General features: G+C 38.3%; 1 protein-coding gene across 5 annotated transcripts in view; it reads right to left on the reverse strand.

Annotated features, from left to right (window-relative positions):
• The window catches only part of VTI1A (vesicle transport through interaction with t-SNAREs 1A), a 327,438-nt gene that overhangs the window by 302,886 nt on the left and 9,304 nt on the right, over window positions 1-15,248 (reverse strand). For 4 of the 5 annotated variants that reach the window (XM_067537005.1, XM_067537002.1, XM_067537001.1 and 1 more), the window contains exon 3: window positions 5,816-5,926. In XM_067537005.1, the coding sequence (XP_067393106.1) occupies window positions 5,816-5,926 (111 nt within the window). Of the gene's footprint in view, window positions 1-2,843; window positions 4,227-5,815; window positions 5,927-15,248 lie in introns of those variants that run through there. The other variant, XM_067537006.1, reaches the window with a different exon arrangement.

Raw genomic sequence — 15,248 nt, forward strand, 5'->3', positions numbered from 1 at the left:
TGGTCTAAAAGAAGGGGTGAGTACATCTGTTAACTCAGGATTTGACTAGCGTACTTATTACCGTGGTTTAAGTAAATATTTCTGGATTCAAATGGCAGGTTAGTAATAAAGTCACACAACAAGAAGCTAACTCCAGCTGACCTAACCCTCCTCAAGTCATCTGGCCTCACGGACGACCTTCCTACATATTTTTAAAGCTTATTGATAGGAGCTGTTTTCATAATATTCATCACAATTGGGAAGACATCCCCTAGGTTACAAGTTTGGGGGGCGGGGAAGGAAGCTACTTTCTTCTTCCCCTTCCTTGCTTTTGAGTTTCCTTTTCAATATTCAACAAAGTGTTCTACTGTAGTTTTTATTTCAGCAATAGCTATGGGACTTTAAAGGAATGATTATTGTTTCATGTACTGATTTTTTTATATTTCAGATTTGTGAAAGAGTACTGAAGTCTTCATCAGAGTCAAGGCCCCATTGTATTAGGTACTCTACAGAAACACGCAAATGGAGTCCCTGTCCTGGAGAGCTCATAGTCTAGGTCAAGACAACAAGTGACATATGAAGGGTCCTGTGGGAACAATTCTACAGTAAACATCAATAAAAACACTGAGAAACAAATGAACTTGAATGCTTCCACAGTACTATGAATGTATAAAATGGTATGTGAACGTATAAGCACACAAAAAAAATTTGTTATTGGTCTAGAGTCTAGATACATTCTTCATCAATGTAAACAGGGGCTGTAGGGGTTTTATTTACAGACAAACACTGAGTTTTGGGACAGCTGGCATGTACAATCATTTATATTCCTACAGAGAAGTATTCTTAATGTAGAATACTGTCCACTAAACTTCCAGTTAAAGTGCATCTCAGTTAGGCCGCCATGTCTTGTAGCTCTGCATCTTATTTGGTGCTGAATGGGAACTGGATCTTGGATTTAGTGAGGAAACTTGCGACATTTATGTCATGATGGAGCCAGCAGTCATAGAACAGTTCGGGGTGGTTAGCTCAACTTTGGCACTGCAAGTAGAAGGAAAGTGTTTTCCAGTGAGAAAATTCCCATAGTACATGCAGCCAGGATTGTAAAATACACGAGTGAAGGCAATGTAAGTAGAAATGCACTGTAAGTAGAAAATAAAAATTACATAGAATGTACATATGTAGGCTTCCTGCGGTGGAGAAAAAAATATTTAAGTTAACCTTTGGAACATGCTGAAATGAAAGGCCATCAACCTGCTCTATTTAGTCACGGAGAAGATATAACACTAGAGGCAACAGTGCAAACTGCCCCCTTAAAGTTTTTCTCTATCTTAACCTGAGGGAAAATAATGGTAGACAAAGAACAGTTCCTATGTTTGCTCTTCTTTGGAACTCATGTTGGCAGTTTTAAATAGATCTATTACCCCAGTTCTGAGAAATGATTATTTGGCATTCATTTCTGTAATGTGGATGCTTGTCTACTAGAAACTGAGCCACAGCCTATCATGCTGGCCAATATTATCTGAATCATAGAAGATTAGAGTTGGAAGGGACCTCAGGAGGTCATCTAGTCCAACCCTCTGCTCAAAGCAGGACTAACCTCAGCTAAATCACCCCAGCCAGGGCTTTGTCAAGCCACAGTTTAAAAACCTCATGTTCCCAAATTATGCGCACAGACAAAAGCACAGCAGTGATAACATCCATGATAAGTTTATGAACAGGGACACAGCATGATCCAGGAGTGCCCTTACAGTCCTATGTCCTGATTAAAAAAGGGATCAACATTTAACTCCTTTCTTTCCAGGCAGGCTGAATATTTCCCTATCCATATGTATCTGCTGTCTCATCTTAGATTGTATGCTCTTTGGGACAGGGAATGTCTTTTTGTTTTGTTTGCAACAGCACCTAGCACAATGGTGTCCTGGTCTATGACAGAGCCTAGCAGCCCCAGTAGTAATACAAATAACTCATATTAATTTCCTGCTAGTGCTAACTCTGAATTACAACTTTTGGCCACAACCAAGTCAGGATGGTTTCAGACGAGGAAGTTCAATATCGCATTCTCTCTGTCATCCAGTTCTACAAAACATCAATATTTAAAGGGATACAGTAAAACATTCAGAGAAAAGTGTTTGTTTTTTAATTAAGCATGCTCTATTTTTATTTGAAGTATTAACATCTAAGATCACTATAACCAAAAGATTACAGGAAAAATGTTTTTGACTTTTAGACTTTGAGCATTTGACAGCAAAGTCAGTCATAGCCTGTTGTCACTATTCAGGTGGGTCCTTCACACAGCAGCAAGGCAGAGAAAAAACATTTAACAAATGCAATTGTAAAACCACAGACATTGACAGAAGGACTGGGAGGCAGGTAGAGTAACTGAAGCTACTTGTAACTGCCTGGATTTCAAGTTGAGAGAGTGTTCTTTTAAGAGATGGCCCCAGGGCTTTGGTTAAGAAATTTTCTGCAAAGCAAGACAAAGCAGTATGCAACTCCACATATGGCCACAAGATAGAGCCATTACCATGGCATACATAAACTGCAAGCACATTCCACAATATAAACAAGTAGTGATATTTTACATTACCTTTAGCATTATAACATTCTGGATTCAACAGTAATAAAGGCTCACTCCTAACTGATACTCACGAGGATGTATTTCATTTTTAAAGAGATATTAAAACTAAAGCTTACCTATATTACTTGTGTGCATGTAAAAGGACTGCGTGAGAGTTAACTGATTGTATTTTTAGTCCGAAACTTTAATACATCTTGACCTTTTATGGACCAACTTCTCATGTCCTTACTCACGAGGAATAGTACCCTACTCCACAAGTAAGGGAACAAAATAAAGTTATTGCTACTTTTAAATTCCATTAGTCCTGCACAGCCAACACAGCCAAGAGTGAGTGAGTTAGATGCTATTCCTTCTTAGGCACCATTTACTTCAGTTACAGAGCTATCAGTTACACCTCTGCAATCCTACAGTGCACAGGAGTCACTAGAGGCATAATCTGAACTTGAAAACTCCACAGATGTGTATGTTAGATTAGTTTGGACTGCATGATCTTCATAGCAGTGATGTGTGGAAAAGAAGAGTTAGATTTTGAAAGTTCAAGTTGAACTAGCAAAGCTGGCATTGAGAAAAAAACTTCTATTTGTGACTTGGTCACACATGATCTGGAAGTTAGTTTTGAGACACAATTTAAAAAAAACCTGCAAGGCCATTTTCAAATATGACTGCACTAGGTTAAAGTTTCATATACTTTCAAAAGATACTTAAAGCAAGCATAGAACATTTATGAACGTTTACAAAGAGTATCATCCAATCATCAAGATGCCCAGTGGCCATGTGACAATGTCACGTAATGAGGCAAAGGAAACCATTCACAGTCCCACGTCAACCCAGTCTCTCACCACTACGGCCAGCACAACCTAAATGCAAGTGGCCTTTCCATCTGGAAATAGTGTCTGCAATCATTCAGTCTAAGTACTCTCTCATTTACAAATCAAGTGAGATAACAGTCTGCAGAATTAATGCATCCTGTTCTTAAGTTTTAAGAATGTTGATGCAATGTTGGTTTCAATAACTGCTTGAGCTGGGGTAAGTCTTCAGGACTCCGTCAGGCATACAAAAAATTTGGCAGATTAGATTTTTTTTCATTACAATGTGTATAAAATTAAATTTGCAGCCCCAGTTATGTCATTCATTTTAAAGCTGGAGAGAAGTGCTGATCCAGATGCTTTATGCAATTCACTTTGAAGAGACAGTATTAGTCTTAAATCATCTTTCACATCCTTCTACTTAAATTACATAGGTAAGTGGCCAAGAGAGTCAGCCACAGCTATATGCATTGCATTTCAAAACATAGAACAGAAGTGATTGAGAAAGACTTGTGTCTTGGTTTAAAGTCCTCTCAGTTTTTTTAAAAAAGAGACAAAAATCTTTTAAGCCCCTGTGTTCAGTCCAAAAATGAAGTACGAGGCTCTAGCCACAGTATTCTGCTGATTGAGGAATGTCCACTTATAGCTTCATTTTCCTTACACAATAAGGAAGAGTCGGAGTGGCCAACATAAATGGGATCCAGGTTGAGTTTCCAATTCCATTTATAAAGAACGATGTGTAAATCTGCCAGCTCACATATGCGTGTTTCTTTTGGAGGAGCAGCGAAATTGGAGATGTGAGTCTGTAAGATGATCCAGCTCATGAACTGCCAATAGCATTCCCAGTTAGAAACTTCCCTCAGCTGAAGTAAGAGTGAATTTGTTTTAGAAGGTACGTCCTTACAACCACATTTTCCAGATGTCATCTAGGGCTCATAATAGGCTATACACTCTTTGCTTACAACCAGCATATCACAACTTAATGAACATGTTCAGGTTCTTAACCCCCAGTCACTATACTATTAGAGCAGCTCAAAAAGCCAAGAGAATGTATGCCGTATTTTCCCCCCTTGTTTCCTTGAACACACAGCCAAAACAACTGCTACGCAAACTTTCCAGAAACTTCACCTTTGGGTACAGAGCAAGCCTGAAAGAATCTCAACCCCATAATAGAAAACTTGTAAAAATGATTAGCGTCTGATAAGAATTAGAATGCAAATTCTACCTTAGCGTGACAGTGAACTGAACAACTGAAGCATTCAGCTCTCTCAAGGTATTTCTAATCGTAATTATTGCTCTTTCCATTCTTTTTTCCATCCTTCACTTTTTTCCTCCATTTTTCTGGTAAATATCTTGTTTTCTTCCATCATTTTGATCTATTCTTCCCTCTTTCCTTCTCTCCCTATGCTGTTTGCGTTCTTTCATCCCCATCCCATGCTCTTCCATCCCTTCTTTTCTAATGCTCAGTCATATGCCTCATGCCTTCTCTTCCCCCAGGCAACCAAGTTTAACCATAAAAAGATCCCAGTCTGTTCTCACTGGGGCCTCACCTCCTCCTACCTAATTTCTCCCTTTGCTTCTCCCTGTGAAGGTGGCTGTTTAGGGCAAGGCATTTCCATTGGGAAACAGAGAGTTCTCAACATATCTGAGAAGGCCAATAGTAGAGTTCACTCCCCAACTATGGGTAGCACTCTCTGGGAGCCTGATGCTCAACCCTCGGGATGCAATGGAGCATTAAGCTGCTTATCCTGTGGTGTTACATGTACTACTTACACTCAGAAAGAAATAGCAGGTGGCTCTGAAGTGATCAGCCAACCCTTTTAGAAGCAATTTTGGGTGTGTGCAAATCCATTCACTATTTCAAAGTTAAAAGAAAAAGGACTGCTGGCTTGCAGGCTAGAACACAAATCCTCAGGCTAGTTGGCATTCGGTATCTGAAAGGTCCACAGAGGATAATGGATTTGCAAAATAGCTACTGAGTAGCCAAACATAAAGGAAAAGAAATCATAGGTGTTGCGTAATGAAGTGAACTTGGGATTCACTTGATAACTTGTTTTGTTCCTTCCCTGTGAAGCATTGGCCTCTGTCAGAAGACAGGATACTGGGCTAGATGGACCATCAGTCTGACCTAATATGTGTGTGTGGACAATGGCAGGAGCACAAGTCTTCAGGGCTTACCTGGGACTGTAGACTATCAAACAATTAGTGAAGTTCTTTCCCACATAAGAACTCTGTGCAGATATTATTTCATTGTGGACAGTGAGAGGAGAGCTCTTTCCACACTTGTATGAGTTAAGAATATTGTCTCTCCCCTGAAGTCTGCCCATGTGGAGTTGATTGGATGAGAGAGTTGGGGAAATGGAAGAAAGTGATTACTTCACTCTGAAGTACAGTTACACTAAGGTAAGTTTCTTCTTAAACGCCATCTTTTATCATATGTAAATAAACTCACAAAATCCGCCTCAAGTTTTCCCATTTCTTGTTTGTAGCTCCTCATTCTGCTGCTGTACATGCCTCGGCTTTGGGGTGGGATCTCTCGAACTTCAAGTTCCATCTGTTCAAGCTAGTAATTGAAAAAAGGAGAGAGACTTAAGTTTATTTTATGTCCATCTATATCCTTGTTTTGCTAAGGTGACCTTATTTAAATTGTTCATGAATACCAATGACTATTTTTTGTTAGAGGAAAAACACCATTTTTATATTGTAGAATAGAAGCCAGATATGCACGGAACCTTTTGCACTGCACAAAGACGACAAATTACATAATTAGTGCTGTCATTAGTGGTTAGAACGGGTGACTGGAGTGAGGCCATCTGGATTCTATTCCAACTGCCACTTACTAGCTCACAGAGTGAGCAGAGACAAGTTACTTACCCTCTTTGCCCCTCTGTTTTGGGATCTGTAAATGGGTACGATATAGCACCTACCCCACATGGGATGTTGCACAGATGTGCTTTTAGTCATCATTACTGACTGTTGTGCTTGTGAAAATGTACACACTTTGTAGTATAGCCTAGCCAACATTTTCTGAATTCATTGCCTAGAGTGAGGAACTCCAAAATCCTTGCTGTGGCCCCGAAATAACAGAATTTCTGAAGAGTTTTGGGTGTCAGTTTCAGTGGGAACCAACGGTGCTCACCCTCAAAAAGTCAGGCAAGTTAGGTAGTAGACTCTGGATTTTGAACATTTTGTTCACTTTTATATACAAAATTTCAGTGACACTTTCTTTCAGTATGGTCTTCTGATTACTTTTTCCTCGCTCTTGTTAGCGGGCTGCCACTCAAGGAAATTGCACAAAATCAGAGTGAATCAAAAGTCACTAGAACCCAGGAATGGTGTAGCTGCTAGTTTTTGCTCTACCCGTTGGACCATACAGCCTCTTTAGCATGCTGCTACCTGTTTAGAAATGCTATTTTGCCACAGTGACGAATCCATTATCTGCTTTTTTAAAATACTGCTTTCATTTCACTTTAAAAGGGACAAAAGAACACCTTTCCATGACAGCAGTAGGTAAGCTGAACAAGATTTACTCATTTCCCACTGATCTCAGCCATAGTAGTATGGCATGGGAAAAGAAATGTCTTTCATTTAGGTAGAGTCCCAAGCTACTATTTGCAGGATTTTACAAGGGATAGATAGAGGTTTTTCTGTATAAATGCTTATTTCCAGTTTGAAATTTCAGTCTCATGCCAAAAGGAAAGATACCCGATTTAATCAACAATAGATTTACATCCAGGAGAGTTGAAGATCACTATGCTGGGACATTTAGGCCTAATCAAAAAGCCAGTGGTGCAGTTTTTCATAACAATTTTTTCACTGAGGCTCTAGAAAGGGAAAGGGATGGACTAGATGGGCCTGACAGGAATTCCACCAAAATGTTTATCAAAGCTGTGTTATGGAATACTACTCGCCTTATTAGTAACTCCCACGATTTGGATTTTAGGAACTGTTTATCTCAAATTTGTTTTTGCTTTCCTCCAAGAAACCTGGTTTCTAAGTAGCAGTCTAATTTATCAGGCTTTGAATTTGTATTTGAATTCTGAAGAGGGTGTTAAGCATGCAAAGAGGGGTAAAACTGAAAATGGTCTTGCCCCGCTCATCCTTACCTTAAATGTTATAACTAGTAAGTATCACCAGGCAACCCCTATTTTCAAGCCTCTCATATTATTTTCCCAGATAAATCTCTTCCATTAGCCCTGAATATCTATTTGCCTCTTCAAGCTTCCCTTTCTATAATATGTCTTTGTGAGTAGGGCTTGAATCTCTCATTGACTTGCTTACAAAAAAGTTTTCATCCGTAATTTTTGTTCTTTTGGGAGATTTTAATGACCAATAGAGTTCCGGGGATAAGGAATTTTTTAGGTTTTCCCCTACCTCACTTAATGGGGTGTGATCTTCACCTCCCTCTAACCATGCTAAGCACAAGATTAGAAATACCCCAGGTTATACATTTTCTGTAATTTTAAATAAATAGATTTTGTCTGGAGACTTTGAATGGTAGAGGTGGCGATGATCTAGAGCAGGGGCAGCACGTCTCAAAAAAAAAAACTGGCTGGACGCGGGCCGGATCAAAAAGGTTTGCGGGCCGTATCTTTGACACCCCTGATCTAGAGGGTCATTTTACATCCACTTCTTCTAGAGGGGGCAATGTGATGGATTATATTGCAGTTTCAACTTGGTCTTGTTTCTCTAGTTTTATAGTAGCTTTTACAGACAGAAATCATTAATACCTGGAGGTGAATTTCTGTCCTTCAGCCACTTTTTCCCCAATGGGATTGTGACAGTGTTTTACTCCTGATTTTGAAGGTATAAACTCAAGGTATATTAAGCAAAATCTGTATTTTGGTCTAGTGGTTAGGCCACTAGCCTAGGATTTAGGAGACTCAAGTTCAATTCCCTGCTCCAACAAAGACTTCTTATATGACCTTGGACAAGTAACTTGAGGAATCAATGCACAGAGAGGCTATCTGTAAAATAATAATAATAATAATAATAAGGTTTCTAATACTTGCTAACTTTGCAGAGGTGTAGTGGACAAATATATTTAAAAAAAGATTGAGAAGGAATTTGAGATCCAATGAAGAGCATTAGATAGTAGCAGCAGTAAACCCTAAAGTCAGACAGAAGCTTGGACCCAGTGATTTGTTAGTTTTGAAGAATCAGCATTTGGACCTTAATTATCCAGCAAAACCCCACACAAATTGACACTATTAACAAATTAGGGGATGACGACCATTCAAAATAGATATTTTTATACTTTAAAATATAACAGAATCTGGTATGACTTGGATTGCTTCAGTTTACAAAAATCAGCCTTTAATTATAGCAAAGGCTGTGAGAAATAACAGTTCATCTTATTCCAGTAAGAAATTAGTTGTCCTTGAAAAAGAATATAAAAAATGCTGAATAAGGAAAGTTGGATCATCAAAGGGTCCATTGGAAGAAATCTGAATTCGCTGCCACAGATAAAAAAAATAAAATCTATTTTAGAAGATGATGGCAATGGTCTATAAACAAGATTAACATAAAAATTGAAGCACTTAGCTCAGACGTGCTTTGGAGAGACATTTTTCTGCCTTGTATAGTCATCCATTCTGCCATCCATTAACCCTTTGGTTTGGTCTACCTTGGTGGACCTCACCAGTGTCCCTATCCAGAATGGCTCAGTCTTCACCATGGAAGTCAGAATTTTAATAAAACCAATGTAATAAAGGTTTTAAACATGTTTTAAACATGGTTTTTAATAATCATACCAGGTATCTCGCATGGAGATTAGAGGACTGGGAAGAGAGCTGTAATTTATTCATTGAGGAACAAGCCAGTTTCAGGACTGCTCTAGCAACAACTGTTTTGTCCTCTCTCACCTTATTTGTAAACTTTGTTCCTCCAAGAGGGGAAATTTTATACAGCCTTTGTTGATCTGAAATCAGCTTTTGACTCCATTAACAGAGGTCATCTCTGGGACAAACTTGTGAGGGTGTTGGCATACTTTCTAAATTACTCTAGCTTTTCAGAGCCCTTCATATCCAAACAGTGGCCAGGGTTAAAGATATGATGAGTTAAGGTGAAGAGTTGAGCTATCTCCATCATTAAGGGAGTCTGCCTAGGCTGCTTATTGGCTCCCTCTTCTTTAGCTTTTACATTAAATGAGCTTGTGGCAGTTTTAGAAGGGGAACAGTAACTCCCTGAATTTCTGGATTAATCTGCATTGGTATTTCTTTATGCAAAAACATGGTTTTGCTGTCCCAAGCTATATATAAGTATTGCATGAGTTTACATGCTTGGGTGAAAAAGTATGACGTTTCTTCATTGCTGTCATGAGGGTATGCAGATTTTTTTTTTTTTTTTGGCTTAAGTTGGTACGTTTTCATGAATACCATGCAAGGCAATGCAGTGCATATATACTTCAGCAGAGAAAACAGATTTCATTCTGCAGCTATTAAACGTAATCAGATCTCATGCTTATTCATAGATTTCAGCATGCATGCTTACAAATATTATATAGGTCTTTCAAATACAATCAAGGTGAGGAGAGCTAGACTTAAGTATTTTTTCTTGAAAAGCATGAAAAAAAGAAAACTTAAGGTAAATTTGAAGAGTATCCTGTGCCCTACTATTACTTGTTCAATCATAATGCAGTGACAGCTAAAGAAAAAAAAAATATACAACATGTACTCCTGGGAGATATATTTTTTCAGTTCTTATATTGCCACATGTAGGGACAGCTGTTCAGAATCATTCCCACAGCAGCAATAATACTGTCTGCTCTTATTTCATCATACAAGGAACAGATTATAGATTTAGACAATTGGAAAATATAGCTAGATCTCTTGATTCACATATGTTTCAACTTAACCTACCCACCAACTGGCTAAGAACAAAGTTTAGGAATAGACCACAGCAAGCTTTGAAGACCACACAGCACTATACTCCTGTCCTTTCTAGTACAGTCTTAACCTATCAACAGTGATATGTTCTTTAGTTATTAATTTTTAGAATACCTTCATAATCAAGTGCAAAAGAACAAAGAATGGGCACAATTACTGAGGTGTACTATCGGGCCAATATACACAAAGTCCTCTCACAAAGTTCTATGGAGTCTGATTCTCTCAGAGAGAATTTACTATGCATAGAAGAGCCTCTTTTTCCCCCCACACTCCAACAAAATATCACCTTTTCTGGGGAAGGAATTGGATGCCACAGGGTGGATGCAACTAGCAATTAGGGTAAAAATACCACTGGCATCAAAATGTTTTGTCTCAACTAGGAACAAGAGCTACACATTTTACCTGATTTTCCTACTTTTTAACAAAATAGATTTCTAATACGGTAATTCATGATACCCATATATATGCACATGATCAGAATCCAACAATGTGCTCTATTTTGTGTCTGTCCTCTAACCGTGCATCAGCTGCCTTCTACTTCAGGTAACAGCAGACTTGTGTGATCCTGTTGCCCTCTACTGAATGCAGCTTAAAGAGGACAGCATCCCAATATCCAAATGTTTCACATGTTACTGCTACTGAGTACATTCATTAGATAAATACTGGAACTATTAAAGTAAATTAAACTAATCGGTTGCATATACCACGGAAAGTGCCTACATATCCCTGATGAAAAACTCAGCTGACAGATAGCACCCTAGGCAAGCACAAATATGGTAGTATTAACATTTATTCAATAAAACAAACCTAGTGATATAATAATATAAATAGCAGAATAGGTCCATAGAAGGGGAAACTGGCATTTGAACATAATAAAAGAAAACAATTACAAATAAATATTCCCACAGCATGTTCACAATGAGCATCTTTTTACGCATCTACCTTCTTTGTTTGATCATGTAAAAATCATTTAGCTTTATCCAAAGATCAGAAATATGCTCGACATGGGAAGTTAATCCAGAGTCTATCCAAAATGAGTGAGCCATACTCCTGACACCATGTAGGCACTATAGTGCTGTTCTTACCAAAAATCTTCCACGTGTTGATTAGTGCCAGAGTAGAGTCAAATAAAGAGGATTTTGGATTTCCTACGGCACAGTTCAACAAGAGCTTTTAGAATATTTATTGGAATAACAAAATTACCAAATATCATATTAGTGTCAAGATTTTTTCCAGGCAAAGAGTGGTAATGATCTGAGTTCCCTCAAATAATCATTTCAAAAGAAACCTACACTAGTGTCCTCTTTGCGAGTAGATGTCAAATATCAATTTTTTTTAATACCATTTTTTACCACGATGTTGTCATAAACATATGAATTCTGATTTAGGTCCATGGTTATCCTTTTCATTTCAAGTTGTCAAGATCAGCAGGTCATTTCCTTATGACATTTACTGTGCAACAGACATTCTTATACAATGTAAGCCAATTTGTTCTGAGAGAGGATAATACCTCCTGCAAAAAGGTTAATTTTTTATCTGTGAATAATGATTTCTGAAAACTACCAGAGAGAGAGAGAGACTGTGCACAGCCCTACAGCTCCACTGGTGGGAGTCTCTATCTTAGCTTCGCAAAATTACAGCATTTTATGTGAACTGTAATAGTGTTGCAAAACAAAAAGGGTTTGGAGCAAAAAAACCAACCAAACAAAACCACAACAACAACTAAGCCTATCAGTCACACAAATACTCAACAACTAAGACAATTACTTTGGCATATTCTGAAATGTGACTTTATTAAACATGATATTTGTGTACTATACAGCCAGGTTACCTCCACAGATAGAAGAGGCGTACATAACTAGAGTGCTAACCTACATGCTATCTCTTGTGCTTTACAAAGGCAGCCTCTTAATTTCATGTATCATAGAATCATAGAAATGTATGGCTGGAAGGGACCTGAGAAGCCATCAAGACAAACCCCCTGCTCTGAGGTAGGCCCAAGTAAATCTAGAACATCCCTGACAGGTGTTTGTCCAATCTGTTCTTAAAAACCTCCAAGGATGGGGATCCCACAACCTCCCTTGGAAGCCTATTCCAGAGCTTAACTATCCTTATAAAGTTTATACTGATACCTAATTCTGTAGTTTTCAACCTGTGGTTCACAGACCTCCAGGGGTCTGCAGATTATGTCTCAGATTTCCAAGGGGGTCTGCAGCTCCATTTGAAATTTGTTATGGGTCCACAAATGAAAAAAGGTTGAAAACCACTGATCTAACCTAAATTTCCCTTGCTCCAGATTAAGTTCATTACTTCTTGTCCTACTTTCAGCAGACACAGAGATCGTCTTTATAACAGCCCTTAACGTATTTGAAGAATCATCAGTCCCCTTTTCTCAAGACTAAACATGCCCAGTATTTTTAACCTTTCCTCATGATAAAAGGTTTTGAAAACCTGACCTATTTCTGTTGCCTTCCTCTGGAATCTCTCCAACTTGCCCACATCTTTCTTGAAGTGGACTACCTTGGGTTTTTTTTAAATCATAAATACCATCAATTAGCATTCAGATGCCACAGATAGGAAGTTAAGGCTATAACATTTTACTTCAAAGATCATTTACTTTAGATCTCACCCTTGTTAAGGGAATCTAGGCGGCTGAAAGAAATTACATATGCAAAGCCTACTCTATTCAATCAGTTGGCATTGCGCTTTGACCCAGCTCAAAAGCAGAAAAATATGAGTTAACAATTAACCCTTAGGTATCATAAATAATGTCAAACACTGTCAACAAATTCTGTTACCAAGAAGGAAGCAAAATAAAGTGAACTAAACCAAAAAAAGTTTTCCCAAGGATAGTGCTTTGGCCAGACAGTACAAATGAGCAAAGCTATGTATCAAGTGGTAGCAACTAAGGGTAATGGTTTGTTTTGTTTTTCTCATATAGTCCTTAGTTTAAAAGGAAACTTTTTAAATCAGTTCTGTTATTAGCAGTTTTTGTTCACGTTGATTTTTAAACCCAAGCCTTGACATCAATCACCAATGTTAGGTAATTGCTTAAAGCCAATAATTGCATTAAAGCACTGTCCAGTAGCATTAGCAATGAAATCTAAAAACAAAAGTGTGAAAGAAAAATGAAGTACATTAAATGAAGATCATCATTAGGATGAAAACGTTAAAGGAGGATTTTCTTTTTAATCTTACGGGGAAAAATCATCTACATTTGTATTTATTATGACAGAAGGAGAAAAATAAATCATTAAGTCAACTACTGCACATTTCGACAAGCAATAGTAGAGAGCTACTTGGCACAGAAAACCAAATTTGAGAGAGAAAGTCAGTTATGTACTTGATTTGCTTAAATCATCATACTATCAGAGCACCTAACAATAATTTAATTTATCTTTGGAACACACCTGTGAGGCAGGGAAATAATATCCCTATTTCTGAATGAGAATACCGAGACAGAGATCTTATTTAACTTGTCCAAGGTCACACAGAAAATCTGAGGCTGAGTCAGGTATTGACCCCAAATCTCCCAACTCCTTGCCCAGGGTTCTATTCACAGGATAGATCTAACTGTGAAATAAGAGCTCCAGCTGTGTAAGTAAACACCATACGTTCACTTTGGCCACATCACCCTCTTGTATTCCCGTGCTCAGGAGAGAAGGGGGGGAAAAAAAAAAGCATTTCTACAACATCATAATATATAGGGTGTATAACAAGAATATGATATGGTCCCAGCACTCAAGTGTGTACAGTCTAAACAGAACTCACTACTAGTGCTCATAAAAAACAGGAACTGGGTCACTGACCTAATTATTTAGAAAGCTTAGGAATGGAATCACTGAGTTATTTTCCCTAGCCTAATGCTCAGGCTATATTTTTAAACTAGTGGATCAGACTCATAAATCCAATTGTAACAGGGGACCTAAATCCCCCACAAGTGAACTGCTATTCACTATGTGGAAAAAGCCAACCTCAGCTGTAATTAAATACCACATCTCATTGTCCCCTCAGCCACAACATAAACCATATCACAGACAGTTAGGCAAAGAGGAACCAAAAGCTTGTTGCTTGCTGGACTTGCAAAAAGCAAAATTTATTTATATTTATTCTGAAGAAGCCCCTCCTAGTATTCAACAGAGAACCTTATTAGGTATGATGATTAAGGGGGAAATAGTTCAGACAATTAGGAGCGTCCCTGACTTTGCCTGGCTTGAGCATTCATGAAAATAAGAGCCAATTTCTGCTACCAAAAGTAAAGTACAGGCCTTCCAGTGCGATCAGTGGGAATCCTATGTGCACAATCAAAAACAGAGCCCATCCCTTAGCCTGCATAACAAGAACATGTGCAATATGTCTTGCATACTTTAGTGAAAGTGCTCTAAGCCTCCCACGCAAAGTGCACACATGAAAGTCTACTCATGCTACATATTACGAGGAAAAAGTTCATGCACTGATGAAAGGCAAAGATCACATTCCTCACTTTGATAACAATTTATCCAACATTAGAAAAAGAATTTTCACTGTAACACAGCCTTCCATCCCAGGATGTCATTACACACAGCATTTCCACACTCACACTTCTCTTACACAGCTTGCTGCGTGAATACATACAACAAATAACTGCTCTGAAATTCTGTGCACACCCAAGCCACACGCCTGGATATTTACCACCTGAAATCCATTATTTAATGTCCTAGCACCTGTATTTTTTCCTTCTTATAATTTCTGCACTATTTTTTAATCAGAAGAAATATGACTGTTGAGTGTGGGAATACTATAAAACCCCACAGCTGCTTATTGGAAGGTGGTGTCTCCATCTCTGCAGAACTCTTTGAACAAAGTACACCCAATAACTAAACAATTTCTTCTAGGACCAATATCCAGTACTACCACCAAGCCCCAGTATGATCTCAGGCAACTCACTTAACAGTTGTATGCCTCAATTTACCCATTTGTTAAATAGAAGAGAATATCTACTTCACAAGACTAGTAGGC

Source organism: Emydura macquarii, unplaced genomic scaffold (genome assembly GCF_026122565.2).
Source record: "Emydura macquarii macquarii isolate MOO-44397 ecotype Brisbane River unplaced genomic scaffold, CSIRO-AGI_Emac_v2 contig_3692, whole genome shotgun sequence".
Taxonomy (NCBI): domain Eukaryota; kingdom Metazoa; phylum Chordata; order Testudines; family Chelidae; genus Emydura; species Emydura macquarii.